The following is a 24,096-nucleotide window of genomic DNA, read 5'->3' as shown; positions in this document are numbered from 1 at the left end:
CAGCTTGTAGCTTGCTGTGACCACCAAATATGGAGGATGCAGAATGGTCAGGGAATGATCACCGCATATTCACGGAGCAATATGGCCTTAGTTGCTAATGCTCCTAAAAAAAAACCAATCCCTAATAGAGATATGTCATCATTTCTAGAGATCCAAGTGTCATCAAATATAAGTATAGGAGCAGGAGACTCCTTTTTTGAAAGATATAAACAGTTTTTAGAAGGATTGAAATTCGAATACTTGCTAGGATTACTTCCTTTTTTATATTTTTATGGAAGCTAGAAGTCCATATTGCTCTGGGGATATGCGGTGGTCATTCCCTGACCTTTCAGCATCCTCCGTATTTGGTGGTCACGGGCTCGACCCCCAGTGTAATCAAGAAGCGTGTGCTATGCACTGCTGCTCCTGGTTACGGAGGTGCCTACAAGTCCATAATTGTAGTATAGATCTGTTTGCATTTTCCTTTGAAATGTACACTGTTTCTTGCATATTCTCAGTATATTCCATTTGTGATCAAGTACGTGGGACTAGAACATTCACTGAGATTGTGCTGGAGGGATGTTTTGCAGCGTGATCTGCACGATCATTTCCTGAAATTCTAGTGTGGTGTCGTGGCATTCAACAGAATATAACTATATGCTGATGTTCATGGAGATGTATCAGCTAATGTCTTTTGTGCTTTTATAACAGAGGCAGACAAATTTGAAGAATACAGGAATAAAGCCGTTAATTGTCAAATATAGGATATTTGGCATTTAATGCCTTTATCTATTTCCAGATCACACTGACAGTTGGTGACTGCATCAATAGGATAGGATTTGATGATTGATCATCAAAGAGACATGATTAGCAGATTTTTTCTAATCTGCTTTGGTAAATATCCATTTTATTCAGATTTCTGTTGGCAGATGTAGACCCTGTAGGAAAATGTAAGCTGGTGAGTCATTCAAATTCAAAATTCAGTATTCAAAAGTCCATTAAAGTCTTCTAATAAACAGAAATTAGATTGGAAATGCAGAAGGTAATATAATATGGAACAGGACCAGGTCCTGTTCCATACCCTGGAACAGGAAAAGGGTATGTCTGCCAGGGGCAAAGGTTGATGACGTAGAGCAGATATCATCTTTTAAGGGCACAAAAGGTGATATAGTTGTATACGTTCGCACTAATGATATCAAGAGTAGGAGACCAGCAGAATTGCTTAACAAGTACAGGTCACTGTTGAAAAAAAGCCGTGAAATAGGGTTGATTTTGTAAGTGTCTGCAATTCTGCCCAGACACGATAGGAGGGAGTATATGATGAGAGCCTTGTCGATCAATTCGGCCCTGGAAAGATTGTGCAAGGCTCAAGGGGTAGAATTTTTTTCAGCCTGGACTGTACTTGTTAACAGGAGAGATTGCTTCTACAGGGATGGGATACACTTAAATAGAAAGGGTGCAAGAGTATTTGCTGATGCTATCGAGGCAGTGTTAGGTGGGTCGGAAAACTGCTAGCTTGGGGGGAGACAAAGACGAATAGATTAACAGTAGCCACTGGCAGAGGTGAAAGAGATTCTTGCACTGCTTCTATTGGAATGAGCAGAAGCCTGAAAAACAAGATGCAGGATATTTCAGAGACTGCCAGGAGTCATTGTGGTACAAGTAAACACATGGGTTGTGTTAGGGTAGCTAAGAATAGAAATAGGTGCATGTATACTTGCGTGCACACCAATGCTAGGAGTTTAGTAAATAAAATTGATGTATTTGAGGTATTGCTCAAAACATCAAAGGCAGATATTGTTGGGCTATCAGAGACGTGGTGTCACACAGATATAAGGAATGCAGAACTGGAATTTGGGGAGTACGTCTACAGAAAGGATAGACTGGATAGGAAGGGAGGAGGGGTTGTGCTATTAGTTAAGAAATACATAAAATCCAAGGAAGTGAAGCAGTGGACATCGCTGGACAGTGCAGTGTCGAGTCAGTTTGGTGTGACATAAGCATTGGGAAATCAAAATTGAGAGTAGGAGTGTGCTATAGGCCTAATGACTCTGATGAGTATAATAAGATACTGTACAGGGAAATAGAGTGGGCCAGTAAATCAGAGAGTCTTATAATGGAAGATTTTAATTTCCCAGATATTGACTGGAATTTGGGGGTTGGTCACTCACACACTAGCAAGGCTTTTGTGGATTTATTGGATGATTGTTTTCTACATCAGCATGTTCAGGAGACAACTAGAGGGAAGAATACTCTTGATTTGATTATCAGCAGTGATTCTTCATGTATTAAGAATCTGCAGATAAATGAACAACTAGGTGGCAGTGATCACAGTGTGCTGAAGTGGGATTTACTCAAAGAGGTAACTACCATTAGGGGTAAAGGGAAGGGTTATTGCTTTCGTAAAGGCGACTGAGATGGACTGAGACAGTATTTAAATGTCTACGATGGACTGAGACAGTATTTAAATTCTATACAGTGGGACCAATTGATGATGTTACCAACAGCAAATGCAAAATGGGAAGCATTCAAAGAACTTATCTTGGAAGCTACTAGGCTATACATACCAACTAAGAAATATTGTTCAAGGTTTAGGCCTAAATGGATGTCAGATGAACTGATGAGGCATATGGCAGAGAAGAAACATGCATGGGATACATACAAATTAACACATGACACAGAAGCCTATGATAGATACAAGTTGATCTGTAACCAAGTTACAAAGGAGGTTAGGCAGGCAAAGGCAGATTACGAGAAATCTTTGGCAAGGGATGCAAAGAAAAACAGCAAAGAGTTCTTTACTTATGTAAACTCTAGAAGGAAGGGGATGAATCAGATTGGTCCACTTGATATCGATGGGTCAACTGTTGATGATCCTGCTCAGGTAGCTAACAAACTAAATGAATATTTTGCATCGACATTCACACATGAGGAGTTATTTAGCAAGGGGAAAGCCAGAGGTGTATTCAACTCTAGCAGTAAGCTAGAGAATCTTGTAATAACTGAGAGTAAAGTGGAGGAGAAATTGTTGAAGATAAACACAAGAAAGGCACCCGGGGTGGATGGGATCTATCCAGTTATATTAAAGGAGGCAGCAAAGGAAGTAAGCAAACCCTTAGCCATAATCATGAGAGCTTCCTTGGACTCAGGGGAGGTACCCACAGACTGGAGATATGCAAATGTCACCCCAATTCACAAAGGAGGATCAAAGGCTGACACAAGTAATTATAGACCTGTGACTTTAACTTCTGTTCCAGGAAAATTAATGGAGGCACTAGTTAAAGAAGCACTGCAGGATTATTTAGACAAGACTTCAGCTATAGCTCGGACACAGCATGATTTTGTTAAGGGGAAGTCTTGCCTGACCAATTTGATTGGATACTATGATGCAGTCACAAAACAACTGGATGCAGGGAATAACTTTGATATTGTATACTTGGATCTTAGAAAGGCTTTTGATACTGTTGCACATGGAAGACTGCTGCACAAATTGGAGCAGTGTGGCATTGGAGGCAAATTGCTGCTGTGGATAAAGGGGTGGCTGAGGGGGAGAAGACAGAGAGTGGTAATCAATGGACACTGCTCGTCGTGGACTAATGTTATTAGTGGAGTCCCTCAGGGGTCGGTGTTGGGTCCATTATTGTTTTCTGTATTCATAAATGATACTGATGAGGGTATATCAAGCTTAATGTCGAAGTTTGCAGACGATACAAAGGTAGGCAGGGTTGTCAAGGACACTACTGACACTATGCTGCTGCAACAGGATCTGGAAAGGTTGAGCAGATGGGCTGAGAGGTGGCAAATGAAGTTTAACATTGACAAATGTAAAGTACTACACATGGGAAACAGCAACCCCAGAGCAACATATCAACTCTGTGGTACTACACTGACAGTGGTAGAGAATGAAAGGGACCTGGGGGTGGTTGTGCAGGCAAATATGAAGTTCTCTGAGCAGTGCAGACGGGCTGCAAGAGTAGCTCATGGTGTATTGTCAATGATATTTAGGAATTTTTCTAGCAGGGATAAGGAGGTGATTATTCCCTTGTATAAGGCAATGGTCAGGCCACACCTAGAGTACTGTATACAGGTCTGGAGGCCTCATTTCAAGAAGGATGTAGAGCTGCTGGAACGAGTACAGAGAAGGGCAACAAGATTAGTGAATGGAACAAAGGGGTGCTCTTATGAAGAAAGGCTTAAGTTTTGCAAATTACAGTGTCTGGAGACTAGGCACCAGCGAGGTGATCTGATAGAGGTGTATAAAGCCTTGAATGGTTTGAGCATGCTCAATGCTGATGGGATTCTTCCTCTCGCTCAGAATAATCACCTGAGAGGGCATAAATTCAAATCGAGGTAAGACAGATGTAGGATAGACGTGCGGAAATTTGCCTTTAGCCAGCAGGTGGTTGGTTGGTTGATGGAACAGACTTCCATCCCTTGTCGTGGAAGTTGATAGCCTAAATAAGTTTAAAGCTCAGCTGGACAGATATTTTGAACAAACAAAGGGGTGAAGTGGAAGTGTTTTTTTTTTTTTGGCTGATGCTGCATAAGCTTGCTTTCTTGCATCAAATGCCTCTACTAATGCTAATAATTCCTGAATTTTACATGGATGGTTGAGTGAAAGGTAAATTGAAATGTGTTAAGATAGTACCAATCACTATACATGTTGCAAAGGCTTTTAAGGTTTTAAAGAGTAATGCATTCATAAGGAATACTGGAATATAAGAGTACCTCTTCATGAGCAGTATTTGTTAAAGAGCTGTCTTGGCGAAATAAAATATAATTCCTACTGACGGAGATAATTAGGTGTTAAATTAATCTCTTATGGGTAGATGTCCAAAGGATGGTAATGATTGATTAACTTGTGGATGTCATCAATATTGCTGCTAAAGCCTCTATAGATGTGGTTCATTAATCAGTTTTACTAAATGAGGATGAGTCTGTCTTAAGACCACATTATGTATGACAATCAAGCTTCAGCTTCCCCTTTCTTGGAAAGGTTGGATATCCAGTGTCCATTTCATCTTCTGCATGAAGATCTAGGACTGGTTCATCTAAGTTGGCACTGTTATTGATATCCATGTTCATTAGTGTATTATTGTTTGCCTCCCAAGCTGGAACTGACGTTTTCAGTTTTAAAATGTGTATGTGTGCGCACGGTGTGTTCGTGTATGAGAGAGAGAGATGTAGTTAGCAGAACTGTAACCAGAGTATGGTTGGCTCAGTCTGTCACTTTCTGTTCTTTGTATGACTGTTCTGAGAATGATAAAAGCATTACAGCATTGTGAGACAAGTTTGTGTTAAAGTTGGCTGATATTTTTGAGTTGCTGCTGCATATTTATGTTTAAGTGTTGAGCATAATTTGCTACTTTGCCTCTTGGTAGGTAACTTTCCTCTCTACCCTATACTTTTGAATTTTTCCCTTAGTTTGCAGAATTCAGCATAGGCTGGATGTTGGCCTTTGCAATTTGGACAGTGCAGTATTTTGGGATTGTAGTCTGTTTGCACATGTGCAATTTGGACAGATTATATGTTCGCAACAAGCCATTTGGGAGTGCCCGTATTTTTGACACTTGTATCATCTGATTGTATTTGGTATGTAAGGTTATATCCTAAAACTGAGAGAGCCAGCTTTAACAATGGCTGATAACTTAGACATACGGAATGTTAGGATGATTTTGAATGTGGAAGTAAGGAACACCATCTTTTCCGAACACATGATGCATTTATCTTGTATGACTTTTTGGTTTTGCAGTTCCAAGATCAGTTCATCTTCTGTGACATTCATTAGGTCCCACTCTACAATTACCCCTTTAGAGATATTTAACATTGCATGTGGGGGGGGGGGTATACTATCAATGGTTAATAACTTCAGCAGAGTCTCCAAATGTTTATGACTTACAGTTTCCACTAGTACATCTCTAGATCTGAATCTTCTCACCGTTTTAGAGGAAGCTGCTTAATTTTCTAAGCATTTCCATATAAGACATGAAGATAGAGAACTCTAGGTCTGTCTGACAGTGAATGCAAGATAAAGAATGATGGGCATTCCTGCTGCTGTGCATCTGTACATAGCCTTTTTTGACTCTGATGTGTCATGGTCAATTTCGTTGGCAGTGCATGATGAGCGCCTAGACTGCTCAAGTGGAGGATAGTTGTCATATACCTGTGGTTTCCAGGTTTCCAGCCCCACCACAGGGAGACAGGAGTAGTGCCACTAGGAGGCCAAGCAGATGAAATAATTATTGGTTTGTAATATAAATACAAATAAAAGAAGGTAAATTTTCTGTGTTCTAAATTGTCTTTTCAAATATAGAACTACTTAAATGAAAGACTCTTTAAGAGAAAAACAATATAAAAACCTAAGAACTTTTATCACTTTTCTAGAACACCATACAAATTGCACTGAATCATTTGACATCCAGTTTGCTTAGCCAAACTAGTCCAAACACATGCTGAAAATAGTTGGCATCCATTTACTGTTCAATTTACAACTCACAGAACCAACTTTTCCTTCTTGGTTTCTTGTCTCACCATAGAGAGGCAAGTGCAAGGCTACAAAGTGACTAGGTGGCTGAGTTATTGTGTTAGGACTATCAAAAAATAAACACTAAGGAGAATTTCCTTTTTGTCTATTTCTTGTAGTGAAAAAAGAGCTACCCTATATTATGAAAACTGTATTTAAAAACAAAAAGCAATTTACCTCAATTAAGAAAATGTGCAAACACTTTAGGAACTATACTGAAATTGGATGGAAATACTTGGCACCCAGAGCAGCGAACAGGGACAGAGAGATACGCACAGAAATAAATTGTATGATAACAGAAAAATATATACAAAAAAAAATTTTTTTTTAATTACTGAGAGAATTTTAAGTGAACTTTAAACAGGAAAATAATTTAATACACTAGAGTTAATATTATACTCCCAACTTGTACAGAATAATACATGTTTTAAACAAAAAAGTTATCAAATTCTATCCTAATCTAATGTCTCAATTAAAATTTACTTTAACATTAAAGTAAACTTTAAAATCTGACAGCCTCAGGGATTGAGAGGTGTTGGATTTTAAAATTTTATACATTTTAGAGAAGTATACCTAGCAGTTTAGAGGAGTCGCTCATTTCAATAAATATTAAACACAAACAACTTATGCAGACAGAAGGATTTAAACTGCACAGATAATGAACTGGTCTTAATTCTCACAGCAGAACATACTTGTTGTAATGAATTGCACTAGTATCACACTACTTTCAACCATAACTCTGAATTCGTAGCTCACATCAAAATTTCTTTACAATTGTTTTGTCTTACTTGTTTTTACTAGAGGTCATCTGCCATCTGATGAAAGACCAGTTACATCTGAAACAGTCTGTTATAGCAGTCCCAACTTTTAAATAAATAGTCAATTAACCTATCAGTGAACCACCTGTTAGAAAGTAGTTGCAATACCAAAGCAGTTTGTTGCAAAGGCAATTTGTTCTGCTGTGAGAATTAAGATCATTGCATTTTCGACATTTTTTTTAACTCTGCTGGCCATAAAAACAACAAAATTAATTTTTAAAAGACAAATGTGATCATTAGAATATTTCTGGTTTGCAAATGTTTCATTTCCTATAAAATGTAACAAATTTAAAGCATTCCAGATTAAAGTACTGGTTTTACAGAGTTTACTGACATTTTCAGGTTACAGTATATCACATGTCAACTACACAGCATTAATTAATTTTATTATTTCAAACTCATTAGGATTACACCTCACTGGCTCTTTATATTAGCCTATATCTATCTACTGAATTATCAAAGCTTTTGAAGAACTCTTATCTTCCATGCATCACTTACAATAAGATTGTTTATCTCCATCTCAAAAAAGCAGAAATCATCTGGTTTACTAGTAGTAGTAGTATTAATAGTGGCAAATGATAAAAGAAAGGAAACTTATATAGCATCAGCAAAAAAAAAAAAAATCCCCATTTCATCTATCCATCTCCTTCCAGTAGTTTGTCTAGTTCTTCCTTGAATTTATTCAAACTATCTACTTCCACAACAATGGATGGAAGCTTGCTCCAGAAATTGACCACCTGTTGCCAGATGGCAAACTTCTGCACATCTATTCTGCAATCACCCTTCCTTAATTTGAATTTATGTCCCCTCATGTGCAGTCTGAGCAAGAGGAAGAATCTCATCAGGATTGAGTTTACTCAGTGCTATTCAAAACTTTAAACACCTAAGTCTCCAGATGCCACAATTTGCAGAACTGAAGCTTTTCTTAGTAAGTCCATCTTTTCATTCCCTTCACCAATCTCACTGCCCTTCTCTGTACCCACTACAGCAGCTCTACATCCTTCCTACAATGAGGCCTCCGAACCTGTATGCAGAACTCAAGATGTGGCCTGACCATTGCCTTATACAATGTGATAATCACTTTCTTATCCCTGCTAGCAAAATTCCTGTATATCGTACAAGACCCCATGAGCTGTCCTGGCAGCCTGTCTGCACTGCTCAGAGAACTTCACATCAAACTGCACAATTACCCTCAGGCCCTTTTCTGGATGGTAGTACATACATTTGTTACCCTTTAATAATTCAAAACAATCACTAAATTAATAGTCTAAATTAAAAAGAAAATTAATCTTATATACCTAAGTTACTTTACAATCAGTAAAATTATATATAAAACTTTAAATATGTGACAAAAATATATACAGTCATCCCTCGATTTGTGAGGGGGTTACGTTCCAGGAAACCACCACGCAGTCCAAATCCGCACAATGCGAAATATAGTTTATATGACATAATCAGGGGTCTGTACCTGTACACAAAAAAAAATGAAAAAAAAAAATAAATAAAAAATAATTAAATTGAAAAAAATTTTCTTCATTCGGAAAGAAAAAAAAAAAAGAAAATAATTGGAAACATGTCCATAAGATTAATCTTGCTAATACTTACCTATATATTTTTTATCTAAATTAATTGCTTCTTCGTCGCTGTTTTCCTGTGATAAACTTGCAACAGTACCTGGCACTTTTTGAGGTTGTCACAGACATTCTCTCAGATATGCCAGACAAACTGTACTTGCTACCTGGGAGTCTAAAATGCTGATGGAACTGATATTCGGGTGACACTCAAGTCAAGTGGACCCAATTTCAGCAAAGTTCAGACGGTCTGACAGCCAAATCCTCTGCTTGCACATTCGCAATGGTGAGACTGTTAGTAATCCTGGGTATAACCTCCATGCACAAGTACATGGTGGGTGACCACCCAGGTGTGAACCAACATAAGCAGGGGTTGAGGTGTGGAGCCAACACCACATGGAGGAATGGCGCCCCTCTATGTTACCAGGCAGTACTAGGTGGTAGATGACTTTCATCAACTGGTGCAATACCACCACTTTGCTTATTTGAGGCTTGAAGTGGCGAAACCCATGTTTAGTCTCTACAGCTAAGTTCCGGTCAACTCTCCCCCATCTCTTCCATTATTCCATGCATTATGATTGATGACTTTTGAGGGTATGATGATCATCGTGGTGAGATCCAATATTCCTTACATCGAGGTTACAGCTCTAAAACGGTGTTCGCAGGCCGGCCACTAGTTTGTATACCAGACCAAACCTATTGGTAACTCTCTAGGAGGCTTTCGGATCAGCTAGTGTATAATCTTGCTACCTCTATGTGGCCAGAGAGTGACTGAAGGGAGTCTGGGTAGTGTGTATGGGGGGGGGGTTATTGTCAAGGCCACGTTATGCCAAGGATCTGGGTATATTCTTACCATGTGTATGCCATATCCAAAAATTTCATTACTTCATACAGCATGTCCCACCCACTTTTTCTTACCATGGAATACACCGTTAATTGTCAAGCTAATAGAGCAAGCTTATCTGCGAAAAGATCTAAACCTCCCAAATACTTCCTAATTCATTTCACAAATATATGTGGTCTCAATTCTAATCTCAACGATGTCCATTTCCACTTGCAGTCAGCCAAACCCCATGTACTTTTTTTGACAGAATCTCAGTTAATGGTTGATTCATCTACTGCTCACCTCAGATGCCCAGATTATTTGGTGTAGGATTCCTTTCGCCTCAAAAGTGGTACCTGTGCATATGTCCGTTCTGATATTCCCTGTCAGAGACTTGGCAATTTGGAATCTCTTCTATTTGATCTTCTCTGGCTTAAAATCTCTCTACCTCATTGTGTCAAATTCATCTGTTCTCCCAACTCCACTAATCACTTGGAGCTCTTTGACTTCCTCTCTTTGCAACTTGACTTTTTCCAGTCCAACTTTCCTAACAGTGAGGTAATTTTCCTTGGTGATTTTAATGTTCACAACTCCAGCTGGCTTCCATTTTCTAGTCACACCAACCCAGATGGTCGAGATGCTGAGTCTTTTGCAATTACTAATGACCTTGCACAGATTGTTCATTTACCTACAAGAATACCGGACAATCCTAATCATACAGTCAACACGATCTTTTTCTCACAAACAACCCTTCTAAGTACACGGTCGAAGTAAGAGGTCCTTTAGGCACTTCAGATCACAACTTGGTGATTGTCTCTTCTCCAATGGAGCCTTTATCTCATATCTATTCCCAACCTCGTGTTGTTTGGCATTACAAGAATGCAAAATGGGATGACATGCGAGATTTCTTTTCTTCTTTTCCTTGGTCGGATTAGTGTTTCAAAACTTCTGATGTCAACACTTGCTCAGATTGTTTCCGCGAAATTATCCTTGCAGGAATGGAATCCTTTATCCCACACTCCACTTTAAAATCTCGTCCTTTATTTAAACCTTGGTTTTCCAATAAATGTGCTAAGGCTGTTCAAGAGAACAATGTTGCATATTGTAATTAGCTTGTTTCTAATTCTTCAGTTTCATTTTCTGCCTACACCAAAGCTCGCAACAATTGTAAAGCAGTTATTAATCAGTCCAAACTAGATTTTGAGCAGGCTAAGAGTATAAAACTTGCTTCTTACCCTAATGGTAGCCGAGCATTCTGGTCTCTTGCCAAAGCTATTGGCTGCGACTTTTGCCCATCTCTGCTCCCACCTCTATCAAAAGCAGATGGTTCTGTTGTCACTTCAGCCAAGGATAAAGCTGACCTGCTAGCATCCCATTTTTTTCCCAACTCATGTAATAACGATCTTGGTAAAACACCTCCCACCATTCCCAACACGCTCCATTCTGTGATCTTCCGTCAATAGGAGGTCAGAAGGATTTTGACGAATCTTGATGCTAAGAAAGCTCCAGGTCCCAATGGCATTTCTCCACTTGTTCTCAAAACCTGTGCTTCTGAATTTACTCCTATTCTTTGCCACCTTTTTTCACTTTCTTATTCCAAAGTTATTTTTCCTTCTGCTTGGAAATTTGTTCATATCCAGCCAGTTCCTAAAAAGGGTGAAAATCTCTCCCATCCAATTATTGTCCCATTGCAATTACTTCTACTCTTTCTAAAGTAATGGCGAAATCAATTAACCACCAACTCTTATAACCTACCTAGAAACCTTCTGTCTGATCAACGATCGCCAGTATGGATTCCGTCAGTGTCGATCCACTGGTGATATTCTGGCTTATGTTACCCTTTTATGGACTAATTCAATGAAAGGTTCGGTGAAATACAAGTAGTTGCTCTTGACATCTCAAAGGCTTTCGATCGTGTCTGGCATAAAGGTCTTCTAAACAAGCTTCCATCTTATGGTCTGCCAACTGTTTTTTTGTAATTGGTTATCCTGTTTTCTCTCTGATCACTCACTGAGGGTGATGGTAGATGGCTATCTGTCTTCTAACTTCTACACTAATGCCAGTGTCCCCCAAAGTTCAGTTCTTTCCCCCACACTTTTCCTCTTGTATATTAATGACCTTCTTCCATTGACTAGAAATCCTATCCATAGTTTTGCCAATGATAGCACATTGCATTCCACTTTCCACTTTGAGAAACCTTGCCCTGCTCAATCTTCTCTTATATCTAGCAAAAAGGATTCTTCTGCTCCTATGCTTATCTTTGGTGACACTCTGATTTCTAGGCAAAATAATATATCTCTTTTGGGGATTACCCTGACTTCTAATCTCTCTCTTGGAACAAGCACATTACAAATATTGCTCTGCATCTAAAAAACTTGGGTTTCTCTTTTGCTCTCGGCGTTACTTTTCTTCCAAACAGCTGCTCACTCTGTATAAATCACAAATCCGCCCTACCATGGAATATTGTTCCCACATTTGGGGTGGTGCTCCCAAAACCTCTCTAAGGCTTCTTGATTCCATTCAGAAGAGGGCAGTTAGGTTAATTTTTGATTCATCTCTAACAGAGTCTCTCCACTTGCTGTCTCATAGACATACTGTTTCTGCTGCATGCCTCTTCTACAGATACTTCCATGGGCACTGTTCTTCTGAATTGGCTTCTAAAATTGCCGCTCTCTCTTTCAAAACAGTCCGAACACGTGCAGCCACCAGCCAACATCCATTTACTGTCCAACTTCAAACTCACAGAACCAACTTTTCATCTTCCTCGTTTATTCATTCAATTGCCGTTTTCTGGAACAACCTTCCTTCATACGTATTTTTTGAAAATTACAGCCTACAGAAGTTCAAGTCCAATGTCAACAAATATCTTCTTTAGTCTTCTCAACCTCCAACCCAAGCACGTACTATAGGTTCTTATGTTTGGGGTTTACATAAAAAAGAAAAAAAAAAAAAAAAAAAAAAAACTTTTTTCTCTATAAATTTCTGCATAAGGAACTAAAGCTAATGATAAACCTCTACAAAAATTTAAACTCTTCTCCAAATGAGGATCCATATCCAGAGCTTCTTGGCTAAGCTGATTTGCAAGTCTTAAAAACTCAACTAGTCTCTTCACAGTCAAATTTTTGTGTGCATCTTTTCGTTTTTATCATTGTTGTCATCTTCTTCACATTGTGAAAAAATATTGTCCACTGATATTTGTTCTCTATGAGATTCAAGGACTTCTGTGATATCTGCTGGTTCCGGTTCTTCAAATCCCTCTCTGCTAATCATTTTGCCAATTCTCACAATTTCAACTTCCTCTAGCATTTTGACTGTGGCTTTTTTAGTGCAGCTTTGTGGCCACAGCTTTTTCTACACTGCATTCATTGTTGAGTTCTTAACTTCACCCCACGTGAATTCAATATTTTTTACAGCATCAATAGTGTTATAATTTCACCAATAATCTAGAATTGAAAAACTGCCTATTCCATCAGTAGCTTCTACCAATTGTAAAAAAGATCTTCTTAGGTAATACAGTTTAAAGGAAGCTATAACACCTTGGTCTATCAGCTGAATTAATGAACTTTTATTCACTGTAAGAAAGGTAACTTTCACATTTGGGTGCAGATCAGACAAATATGCAGGATGACTGGGTGCATTGTCAAGAATGAGCAAGATTTTGAATGCTATGTTCTTCTTCAGGCAATATCTTTTTGTTTCCATGCAAAAGAATTTAAAACCCAATCCTTGAAAATTTTAGCTGTCATCCAGGTTTTTTTACTTGATTTCCAATGAACTGGTAAGGAGCTTTTGATATTCCTTTAAAAGCACGAGGATTTTCTGACATATAAATTAGTAGAAGTTTACATTTAAAGTCACCCTCTGTATTGCCACATAACAAAAACGTTAATCTATCTTTTGCAGCTTTGAAAGCTGGGGTGGTTTTCTCTTCTTTTGAAATGAATGTTCAGCTTGGCATACGCTCCCAAAATAAGCCAGTCTCATCAGCATTAAACACTTGACTTGCTAGATAGCCCTCGGTCGCAATAACATCCTTGAAATTTTTCAGATACAAAGAAGCAACTGCCATATGTGCACTGGCTGCTTCACCCGTTAATTTTATATTGTGAAGAATTTGATGTTTTTTAAATTTTCAAACCAACCCTACCAGCCTGAAAGATGTCTGCATTGGTTGGACCGGCTTCTTCTTCTTGTAAGCGATTAATAACTTGCAGAGCTTTGGTGCAAATAATATCTGAACTAAGAGGCATTCTCTTTTGATTAAGATCCTTTATACAGAAAGAAAAGTAATTTTTCAATTGTCTCTATTAATGGATTTCTCACTTTTGTAGTGCAATTTTGCAGCCAATGATGTGGAACAGATAACTGAACTTTTAATTTTTTCAGCATTTTCCCTAATTCGTTGAATGCTAGATTCATTTATGCTGTATTTCTTAGCCAATGTCACAACATTTTTGCCATTTTCTAACTCCTTAACGATTTTTAATTTTTCCTCTAAATTAAAAATTTTTTTGTTGTAACTTTCTTCATTTTAGGACTAATTAAGCACACAATTTATACAGACAAGAAATATTAAATCAGCAAAAGCAATGCTTACCGATTAAAACACTTTACGTTGCGCGAACCAGAAAAATAGTCCATCTGAGCAGCTAACGTAGGATAACTGATGAAGAGGGTTCCTGAATGAGCAAGTTGTTTCAAAAATAACCGGACAAACATACCACTGTTTATTGCTATGTTTGGTTATAAGAATCGGTTTTGAACGCCTTTGTGATATATTTTTCTAAAACACATTTCTGGAGGTCATGACCATAAAACAATTTGCACTTTCCGGTTTATTGGGCTTTTATGTTAGTACAATCTAATTATAATTGAGAAGTAAACTCAATCTTATTGTATATGCAATAATACCAACAGCTGGTGGGCGCCTCCGTAGTCAGGCAGGAGCAGCAGTGCATAGCACACACTTCTTGATTAGACCGGGGTTCAATCCCATGACCAACAAATAAGGAGGATGCGGCAAGGTCAGGGAATGACCACCGCATATCCCTGGAGCAATATGGCCTTAGTTGCTAATGCTCCTAAAAACCAAATAACAAACAAACAACAGCTGGAATTCTGTGGGATTCTACATTATTTTGGTGAAATTCAAATTCAAATTTTCAAAATCTGCTCTTCATTCCTATTTTCGAAGCTTCGTAAACAAAAATTGTGCAGGTAGCAAAACTAACCGCGCAATAAAAAACTGCACAAATCGAGGGATGACTGTATTTGATTATTTTTCATACCATATAGCTCTTTTTCTTCCAAGTAGATAATTTTCATAAATAATACCAGCCAAAGTTCTACCTTTCCCTACTCCGGCACCATCACCTAAAAAAAAACAGCAATAATAATAATAATAAAATATTTATTAGTCTTCATCTATTAAATTCCATCAAAAAACTCATTAATAATTTCAGAATCCTTATCAACAATTTATAGTTACACATTTACTCAAACACAGATTTGTTAATAATAATAAAACAAAAAAATTTTTGGGACAAATCAGAACTACCTCTTTGTTTTCTTGATTTAAATATTTTGCCCTACCTCTAGTTGCTTTTAATTCCTGATGACTAAAACTATGAGGAATGAAAACAATACATTACACTCTGGGCCAGCATAAAATTTAATCAGAATCTCGAAAAGTTAACAATTAGTCAGCTAACCACTATGGGACTTATTTCAGCATTATTCTCAGTAGCTTTAGGATTACAAACATGAGTTGACTTTTTTAGACTTTTGTCTTGCTCGCAGGATGGAGAGAATAAAGAGATTTGGCAATCTGAATTCTCCATGTTGCAAGGAGTGGTTGTGATGAGCAATCAAGTAGACATGTGCCACCTACCTCAAAAATTATTAAATAATATCAAGCTTCTAATTTATATGTATATGACTATGGCAATTTGTTTTCTGCACAGTTGAACCAGTTAATTATTTGAAATTATGTAATGGTTGTTTGATTGTATTAAAAATAGTGAACTTTTTTTTTTATCCCTATGTTTAAAACAGGTTTCTACCCACCATGCAAATAAAAATGAAACATGAACATAAAGAGTAAAAGATTTAAACAAATTTGCTTGATTTGCTTAATTTAGCTAACATAGAAAAGAAGTAATACAAAATGATATTTTATTGCACTTCACAAGAAATATGGCAGTGCTCTTTTAAAAGCATTTTAAGAAATTCTTAAAGAATTAAAAATAGTCTTGACTGCAAAGCAAGGTTAAAAGCAAGATTTTAAAAAATTCTGTTAAAAAATCAAAAGCAGTTGCTACTGTATTGTCAAGCAAAATATCTGCAAAGTTACAAAATATACTCACAGTACAGGAAACAACCATATGAAGCACTTAAATGTAATTCAATGAACAACAATATAATCTAAAGTATATACATTATATTGCATTCCATATTACGGATTTTAGAAAGCACCTGAAGGTTGAACGTGTTGAGACCATGTGGTTTGTCTGTGTTTACTCAGCAAAAGGTGCATAAAGTTTTTAAAGATGTATGGCATACATAAACAGCATATTCAACAAACCTGCTCAAGACAATTTTGTCTTTTTTTTTTTTTTTTTGCCATCAGTGCCAAACTTTTTAAATATATACCAAGCAAACAGCAAACTCTTAATGGAAACTTTTATAATATATATGAAAACCCCAAACACAAAAGGTATTAGAAACTATAGCACTTAGTACCATGCATAAGTTGAAGATTGAGTAGACCAAAGACACTTGTCAACACTGGACTTGAATTTCTGTAGTTTTCAGGAAACACACATGAAAGAAGGTTGCTCCAGAAAATAGAACTTGAAGGGAAAAATGAAGAAGAAAGGTTTATTCTGTGAGTCTGAAGTTGGACAGTAAATGAATACTGACTGGTTTGGAATACAGTGGGGGAATTAAAGATGCCAATTTAGTAGAACAGTGCCCATGTACGCATCTACAGAAAAGGCATATAGTGGAAATAGAATGTCTCTGAGATAAAGAATGAAAATTGAAACTATGGAATAGAAATGTTAATAATGTGCTAATGTTAAGTGAATATATCTTAGAACCTGGGTGATCATTTAGTTTTCTTTACAGTCTATATTAGAAAAAAATTTAAGTAACCATAGTCCAGTTTGCTTATTGGCGTAAAATTACTGTCAAATAAATATTATAACATTTTTATTTAAATTTTTTCATCATTAAAGAATGCTTAAAGATGATATTTACAAATATATTGCAAATGTATAAGTTAATGAGAATATCCGATAACTTGAGTCATATATACTTAAACTCAGCAGCAACTCTTCATGCATTAATAATTACCAGATAAAGGAACCACTATGTGGAAGTGATCATAATATACTGATGTGGGATTTACTTAAAGATATAACTATTATCAATGGTAAAGGGAAGAAATTTTGCTTTTATAATAGCGATTACAGTGGTCTTAGGCGGATTTTAAATACACAGATTGTAAATAGACGACGTCATCAGATGGTTCCCCTGAAAAGTGGAACTAACTGATGATATTATCATTAGTTGGTTCCATTGCAAACTTGAAATGGGAAGCTCAGGTTCTTATAACAACTAAAAGATATTTTTTGGAGTTCACACCAAAATTGAAACTAGTAGCAGAAAATGTGGGTTAATCACTAGCACACTAGCAAGACTTTTGTGTATTTATTGAATGATTGTTTTCTATAGCAGCATGTTCAGGAGGCAACTAGAGGGAGTAATACTCTTGATTTGATTATCAGTAGTGATTCTTCATGCATTAAGAATCTGCTGATAAAGAAACCACTAGGTGACAGTGATCACAATGTGCTGAAGTGGGATTTACTCAAAGAGGTAACTACCATCAGGGGTAAAGGGAAGGGTTTTTGCTTACGTAAAGGTGACTACAGTGGTCTGAGACAGTATTTAAATTCTATATGGTGGGACCAACTAATGATGTTACCAACAGCAAATTCAAAATGGGAAGCATTCAAAGAATTAAGAAGCATTCATACCAACTAAGAAATATTGTTCAAAGTTTAGGCCTAAATGGATATCAGATGAACTTGGTTAGTTGGTTTTAGAGATTTCTTAGGCACATCGGCAACTATGGCCATAGTGTGTCATACACATGGTAAGAATTTATGCTATTTCCTGTCAGATAGAGATAATTGCAAAAAATATCAGATGAACTACTGAGATATGCGGCAGGGGAAAAAAAAAAATGCATGGGATACATATAAATTAACATGTGACGCAGAAACGTATGATAGATATAAGCTGGTCTGTAACCAAGTCACAAAGAAGGTTAGGCATGCAAAGGCAGATTGCGAGAAATTTTTGGCAAAGGATGCAAAGAAAATCAGCAAAGAGTTCTTTACCTATGTAGGAAGGGGATGAATCAGATTGGCCCACTTGATATCGATGGTTCAACCGTTGATGATCCTGCTCAGGTTGCTAACAAACTAAATGAGTATTTTGCCACACGAGAGTTATTCAGGGAGGGGAGTGCCAGAAGTGAATTAAACTCTGGCAGTGAGCTAGATGATTTTGTAATAACTGAGAGCAAAGTGGAGGGGAAATTGTTGAAGATAAACATCAGAAAGGTACCTGGGGGTGGATGAGATCTATCCAGTTATATTAAAGGAGGCATCAAATGAAGTAAGCAAACCTGAAGCCATAATTATCAGAGCTTTCTTAGGTTCAGGGAGGTATCCATGGACTGGAGATGTGCAAATGTGACCCCAATTCACAAAGGAGGATTAAAGGGCGACACAAGTAATTACAGACCTGTTAGTTTAACTTCTTTTCCAGGGAAATTAATGGAGGCACTGGTTAAAGAAGCACTGCAGGATCATTTAAACAAGACTTCAGTTATAGCTCGGACACAAGCATGGGTTTGTTAAGGGGAAATCTTGTCTGACCAATTTGATTGGATACTATGATGTGGTCACAAAGGAACTGGATGCAAAGAATATCTGGATCTTAGAAAGGCTTCTGATACTGACGCACATGGAAGACTGCTGCACAAATTGGAGCAGTGTGGCATTGGTGGCAAATTGCTGCTATGCATAAAGGGATGGTTGATTGGGAGAAGAAAGAGTGGTAATCAATGGACACTGCTCTTCATGGACTAATATTATTAGTGGAGTCCCCCATGGTTCAGTGTTGGGTCCATTGTTGTTTTCTGTATTTATTAATGATATTGATGATGGTATATCAGGTTCAATGTCTAAGTTTGCAGACGATATGAAGGTCAGCAGGGTTTTTAATGACAGTACGCTGCTGCAACAGGATCTAGAAAAGTTGAGCAGATGGGCTGAGAGGTAGTAGTAGTAGTGGCATGTGATGCAAGAAAGAAAATGTATGAGCTTATGCAGCATCAGCCAAAAAAAAAAAAAAAAAACACCATTCCCTCCAAATGCCAGTCCAGATCCTCCTTAAATTTATTTAACCTATCAACTCCCACAACAACAGATAGAAGTTTGTTCCAGCAATTAACCACCCGCTGGCTAAAGGCAAATTTCCGCACATCTATTCTACATCTGTCTTTTCTTAATTTGAATTTATGCCCCCATAGGTTCGTAATCTGAACAAGTGGAAGGATCTCATCAGAATTCAGCGTGCTCAACCCATTCAAGGTGGCAACTGAAGTTTAACATTGACAAATGTAAAATACTGCATAAGGGAAGCAGTAACTGCAGAGTAACTGACAGTGGTAGAGAATGAAAAGGACCTGGGGGTAATTGTGCAGGCAGATATGAAGTTTTCTGAGCAGTACAGACAGTTTGCAAGAGTAGCTCATGGTGTCTTGTCAATGATATACAGGAATTTTTCTAGCAGGGATAAGGAGGTGATTATCCCTTTGTGCTGGAATGAGTACAGAGAAAGGCAACAAGGGGTTTCGCTTATGAAGAAAGGCTTAAGTTTTGCAAATTACAGTGTCTGGAGACTAGGCACCTGCGAGGTGATCTGACTGAGGTGTATAAAGCCTCGAATCGTTTGAGCATGCTTAATGCTAATGGAATTCTTCCTCTTGCTCAGAATAATCGCCTGAGAGGGCATAAGTTCAAATTGAGGAAAGACAGTTGTAGGATAGATGCGCAATAAGTTTGCCTGTAGCCAGCAGGTGGTTGATTGCTTCCATCTGTCATTGTAGAAGTTGACAGCTTAAACAGATTCAAGGCAAAACTGTTTATTTGGTTTTTAGGAGCACTACCAACTAAGGCCATATTGCTCCAGGGTTATGCAGTGGTCATTCCCTGACCTTTCCGCATCCTCCATATTTGGTGGTCACGGGATTGAACCCCGGTCTAATCAAGAAGCGTGTGCTACGCACTGCTGCTCCTGCCCACTTGCTATGGACGCGCCAAGGCAGAACTAGACAACCATTTGGAGCGAGTGGATGGGTGAAATGAGAGGGGATGGATTTTTTTTTTGGCTGATGCTATATAAGCTTGCTTCCTTGCATCATATGCCTTTGCTAATGCCAATGCTAAAAGAAAATACATGGAATGCGTACAAATTATTGTGGGATACAGAAACCTACAGTAAGTAAAAACTAGTCTACAACCAAGTCATTAAAGCTTTTGATAAGCAGATTTTGAGAAGACTCTGGATAAGAAAACTAGCAAAGAATTCTTTACTTATGGTAAACACTAGAAGAACAGGGAAGAAACACTCTGGCCCACTGAATATGAAAGGCAAAAGTACTGATGATCCTGTTCAATTTGCTGACAAGCTGAATTAACATTCTGCATCTATATTCATGTGAAGAAGCCTTTCGGGATGGGAATACTAGAAGCATACAAAGTTATAAGTGAGAGCTAAATGATTTTGTGATAACTGAAAAGAAAGTCGAAAAGAAATTGCAGAAACTAAGTAATTAAAACAGCTCAGGTTGATGAAATATATCAAATTATATTTAAAAAAGCAGCAAAAGAGGTAAGTAAATGTTTGGCTATAATTATGAGAGCATTCTTGGATTCGGAGAAGATATTTACGGATTGGTGAGATAAAAATATTTTTCCTATTTACAAAGTTGAATCAAAGGGCAAAGTGAGTAATTACAAACCCGTAAGCTTGAGTTCTATCCAGGGAGAAGGGGAAAGAAGAAGAAAAAAAGGAGTCAGTGGTTAAAGAAGTACTATGGGATCATCTTGATAGGAATGCAGTTATACAGAAATCACAACATGTAATTGTTAAGGGGAGGATCATGTATGACAAATCTGATTAACTACTATGATACAGTAACAAATGATGATGGAAAAAATAATTCTGACCATATAATTTAGATTTCAGCAAAGCGTTTGACACTGTTCTGCAGGGGAGATTGCTGTACAAATTGAAGCAGTGTGTTATTAGGGACAAGTTGCTACTATGGATAAAGGGATGGCCAAGTGGCAGAGCACAGAAGTTGGTTATTAATGGGCACTTCTTGGACTAATGTTATTAGTGGCATTCCTAATGGTTTAGTGCTGGGCTCTTACTGTTTTCAGTATTTATTAACAATATTGCTGAGACCATAACAAGTTTATTTTAAGTTTGCAGATGATATAAAGGTTAGCAGAATGGTTAATGACAGGAAGCATGGCATACTATTGCAGCAAGACCCAGAAAAATCTAGAATATGGGCTGAGTATAAGTAATTAGAGTTTACTGATAAATGGAAGGTACTGCATATGGGTAAGAGTAATTCTAAAACATACCGATTGGGTGGTACCACACTCAAGGTGGTGGGGAATGAAAGAAATTTTAAACTTATGGGTGATCAAATTGAAGCAGTGTGTCATTAGGGACAAGTTGCTACTATTCTTAAAAGTCCAATATGAAGTTCTCTGAGCAAAGAGGTTGCTAAGACAGCCCATGGGGTTCTCCCAATGATAAAGAGAAATTTTGTCAGCAGGGACAAGGAGATGATTATCCCATTGCATAATATCCACATCTTGAATATTGCATAGGTCTTGAATGGCTGATTTCAGGAAAGATATGACTCTGTTGGAATAGGTGCAGAGAAGAGCAACAAGGATAGTCAGGGACGCAAAAGAATACTCTTTCCAAAAAAGGCTTCAGTTTTTCAAATTGCAGTGTCTGCAACCCTGGTCTTTGTAACACTGCTCAATTTGTTTAGGTTTACAATAAAGATATATTCTCTCTCTCTCTCTCTCTCTCTCTCTCTCTCTCTCTCTCTCTCTCTCTCTCACACACACACACACACACACACACACACACGTGAGGATATCGCTGATGTGTTTAAAGCTCTAAATGGATGGAGTAAACAAAATGCTAATAGCATCTTTACTTTCTTGGACAACATACATAAAGGGCACAATTTTAGAATGGAAAAAAAAAAAAGGATGGTTGCAAGATAGATGTGCATCAATTTGCTTTTAGCCAGAGAGCAATTAATTGTTGGAACAAATTTCCCATCTAGTACTGGTAATTGTAGCAGAAAATGATGCAAAGAAGCAAACTGATACATCGGCTACAAAAAAAAAAAGAAATTATTAGTGTTTTTGCTGATGTTGGATGAGCTTGCTTGCTAACACCATTTGCTACTACTAACACAAACTCAGCCACTGTCGCATTCACTATAAACTGCAAGTGGCAGAGTTCTTGGCACTTTTGGGATACCACTCAAATCGTCCTGGGTACGAGGTTAGCCTGTGCGGACGAAGCTCTTCAACGCTCTTGGAACAGAGAAGTTTTTCCTGATTTATTAGCTTAAATTGTCATATTAACTTATTTTCTAGAGTAGCTTTATATTCCTAGTTACGATACTTAGTTTAAAGTTTAACTTAGACAGAGATTTTGTAGGTATCGGTAACGGTATCAAATCCACGTGTTACAAATTGAACGAGAGGTCTTTTTTTTTTTTTTTAAACCAAATTTAGTCGATTTATTAACCTTTATGAGATTAACCAATTGTTATATCAAATTATCTTCTATAAGTAGATTATAGACCTAGTCAGGATCCTTAGTTTATTCTAAATTGAGATAGTGAGATTTGGAAGCTAATCAATACTTACGAGTCCGTAGAAGTACCGTTCGTGAATTCCCGCCATTTTTACACGATAGCATAAGCTTAGTGTAGTATAGTGCATAATATAATATTGTCAATCAATTAATCAGTAAATCTATTAATCTTGATAAACTTTATTGTCAATTAAATTGTACTTTTAACTATATATACAAAGGGTACTAGGAAAGTTTTGCAATATGACGCAACAATGAATCACAGGAAGCTGCTTGTTGCTGCATGTTGAGACATGTTCATACGTGCATAGTAGCCGCCGCGCCAAGTCGATGGGCTCAGTTATTCATTAGTAGTGAGAGTGTAAAGTGCTTGCGATGGCATCGTGGTCACGAAATGAGATAAGGACAGTTTTGCGGTATAATTTCGCGCGTGGTTTAACCATAGACCAGTGCTTAGAAGAAATGACTCTTGCACTAGATGATGATTGTCCACATCGTACAACGATATTCAGGTGGTATAGAGAATTCCAAAGGGGAAATTTCACTCTGGAGGATTCTGAGAGGCCAGGAAGGCCACGAACGTCAGTTACGGAGGAAAACGTTACTGCTGTGAGGAAAATGCTTGACGAAAACAGGCGAGTGACCTACCAACAGATAGAGGATACTTTGGGCCTAAATGCACCAGCAATTCGTTCGATTCTGCAAGATCATTTGCACGTGAAGAAACTTTGTTCTCTCTAGGTGCCGCATCAACTGACTGAAGAGCAGATGACACAACGTGTGACTTGGTGCCGGGAGATGTTAAAAAAGTTTGATAAGGGACAATCTCAGTATGTGAACAACATCGTGACAGGTGACGAGACTTGGCTGTACTATTACGATCTGCCGACCAAGGCTCAAAACAAAGTTTGGGTCTTTGATGATGACGACACACCCGTAATTGTCAGAAAATCCCGATCTGTAAAGAACAAAATGATAGCTGTATTTTTCAAATCGAGTGGAATTGTGGAACGTGTCGTTTTGGACACACAGAAGACAGTCACAGCTAAGTGGTATACTGAACAATGCCTGCCTAAAGTCATTGGATCTATGAAGAACCTGCGACCAAAGTCAAGAATGGACACCTGGTACCTCCATCACGATAATGCTCCAGCTTACCGCGCCAAAGCCTGCACCGAATATTTGGCCACGACAGGACTGAAACTTCTCGAGCACCCTCCCTACAGTCCAGACCTTGCTCCCTGCGACTTTGCACTGTTCCCGCATGTGAAAATGAAGCTAAAAGGGAGGCGGTTTTCCAGTGATGAGGACCTTCTACGGACTTGGGACAACGAGTGTGCTTTACTCCCTAGTGAAACTTGGCAGAACTGGTTTAAAGAT

General features: G+C 37.9%; 1 protein-coding gene across 1 annotated transcript in view; it reads right to left on the bottom strand.

Moving 5' to 3' along the window:
* LOC150081707 (protein strawberry notch homolog 1-like) overlaps positions 1–24,096 on the bottom strand; it is a 438,163-nt gene that overhangs the window by 286,293 nt on the left and 127,774 nt on the right. Inside the window, exon 6 of the mRNA XM_090378817.1 lies at positions 15,003–15,087. Coding sequence (XP_090234943.1) covers positions 15,003–15,087 — 85 coding nt within the window. The remainder of the gene's footprint in view (positions 1–15,002; positions 15,088–24,096) is intronic.

This window comes from Mastigoproctus giganteus, chromosome 8 (genome assembly GCF_048544385.1).
Source record: "Mastigoproctus giganteus isolate SK-2022 chromosome 8, ASM4854438v1, whole genome shotgun sequence".
Taxonomy (NCBI): Eukaryota; Metazoa; Arthropoda; class Arachnida; order Uropygi; family Thelyphonidae; genus Mastigoproctus; species Mastigoproctus giganteus.
This window is presented reverse-complemented; position numbering and strand designations above follow the sequence as displayed.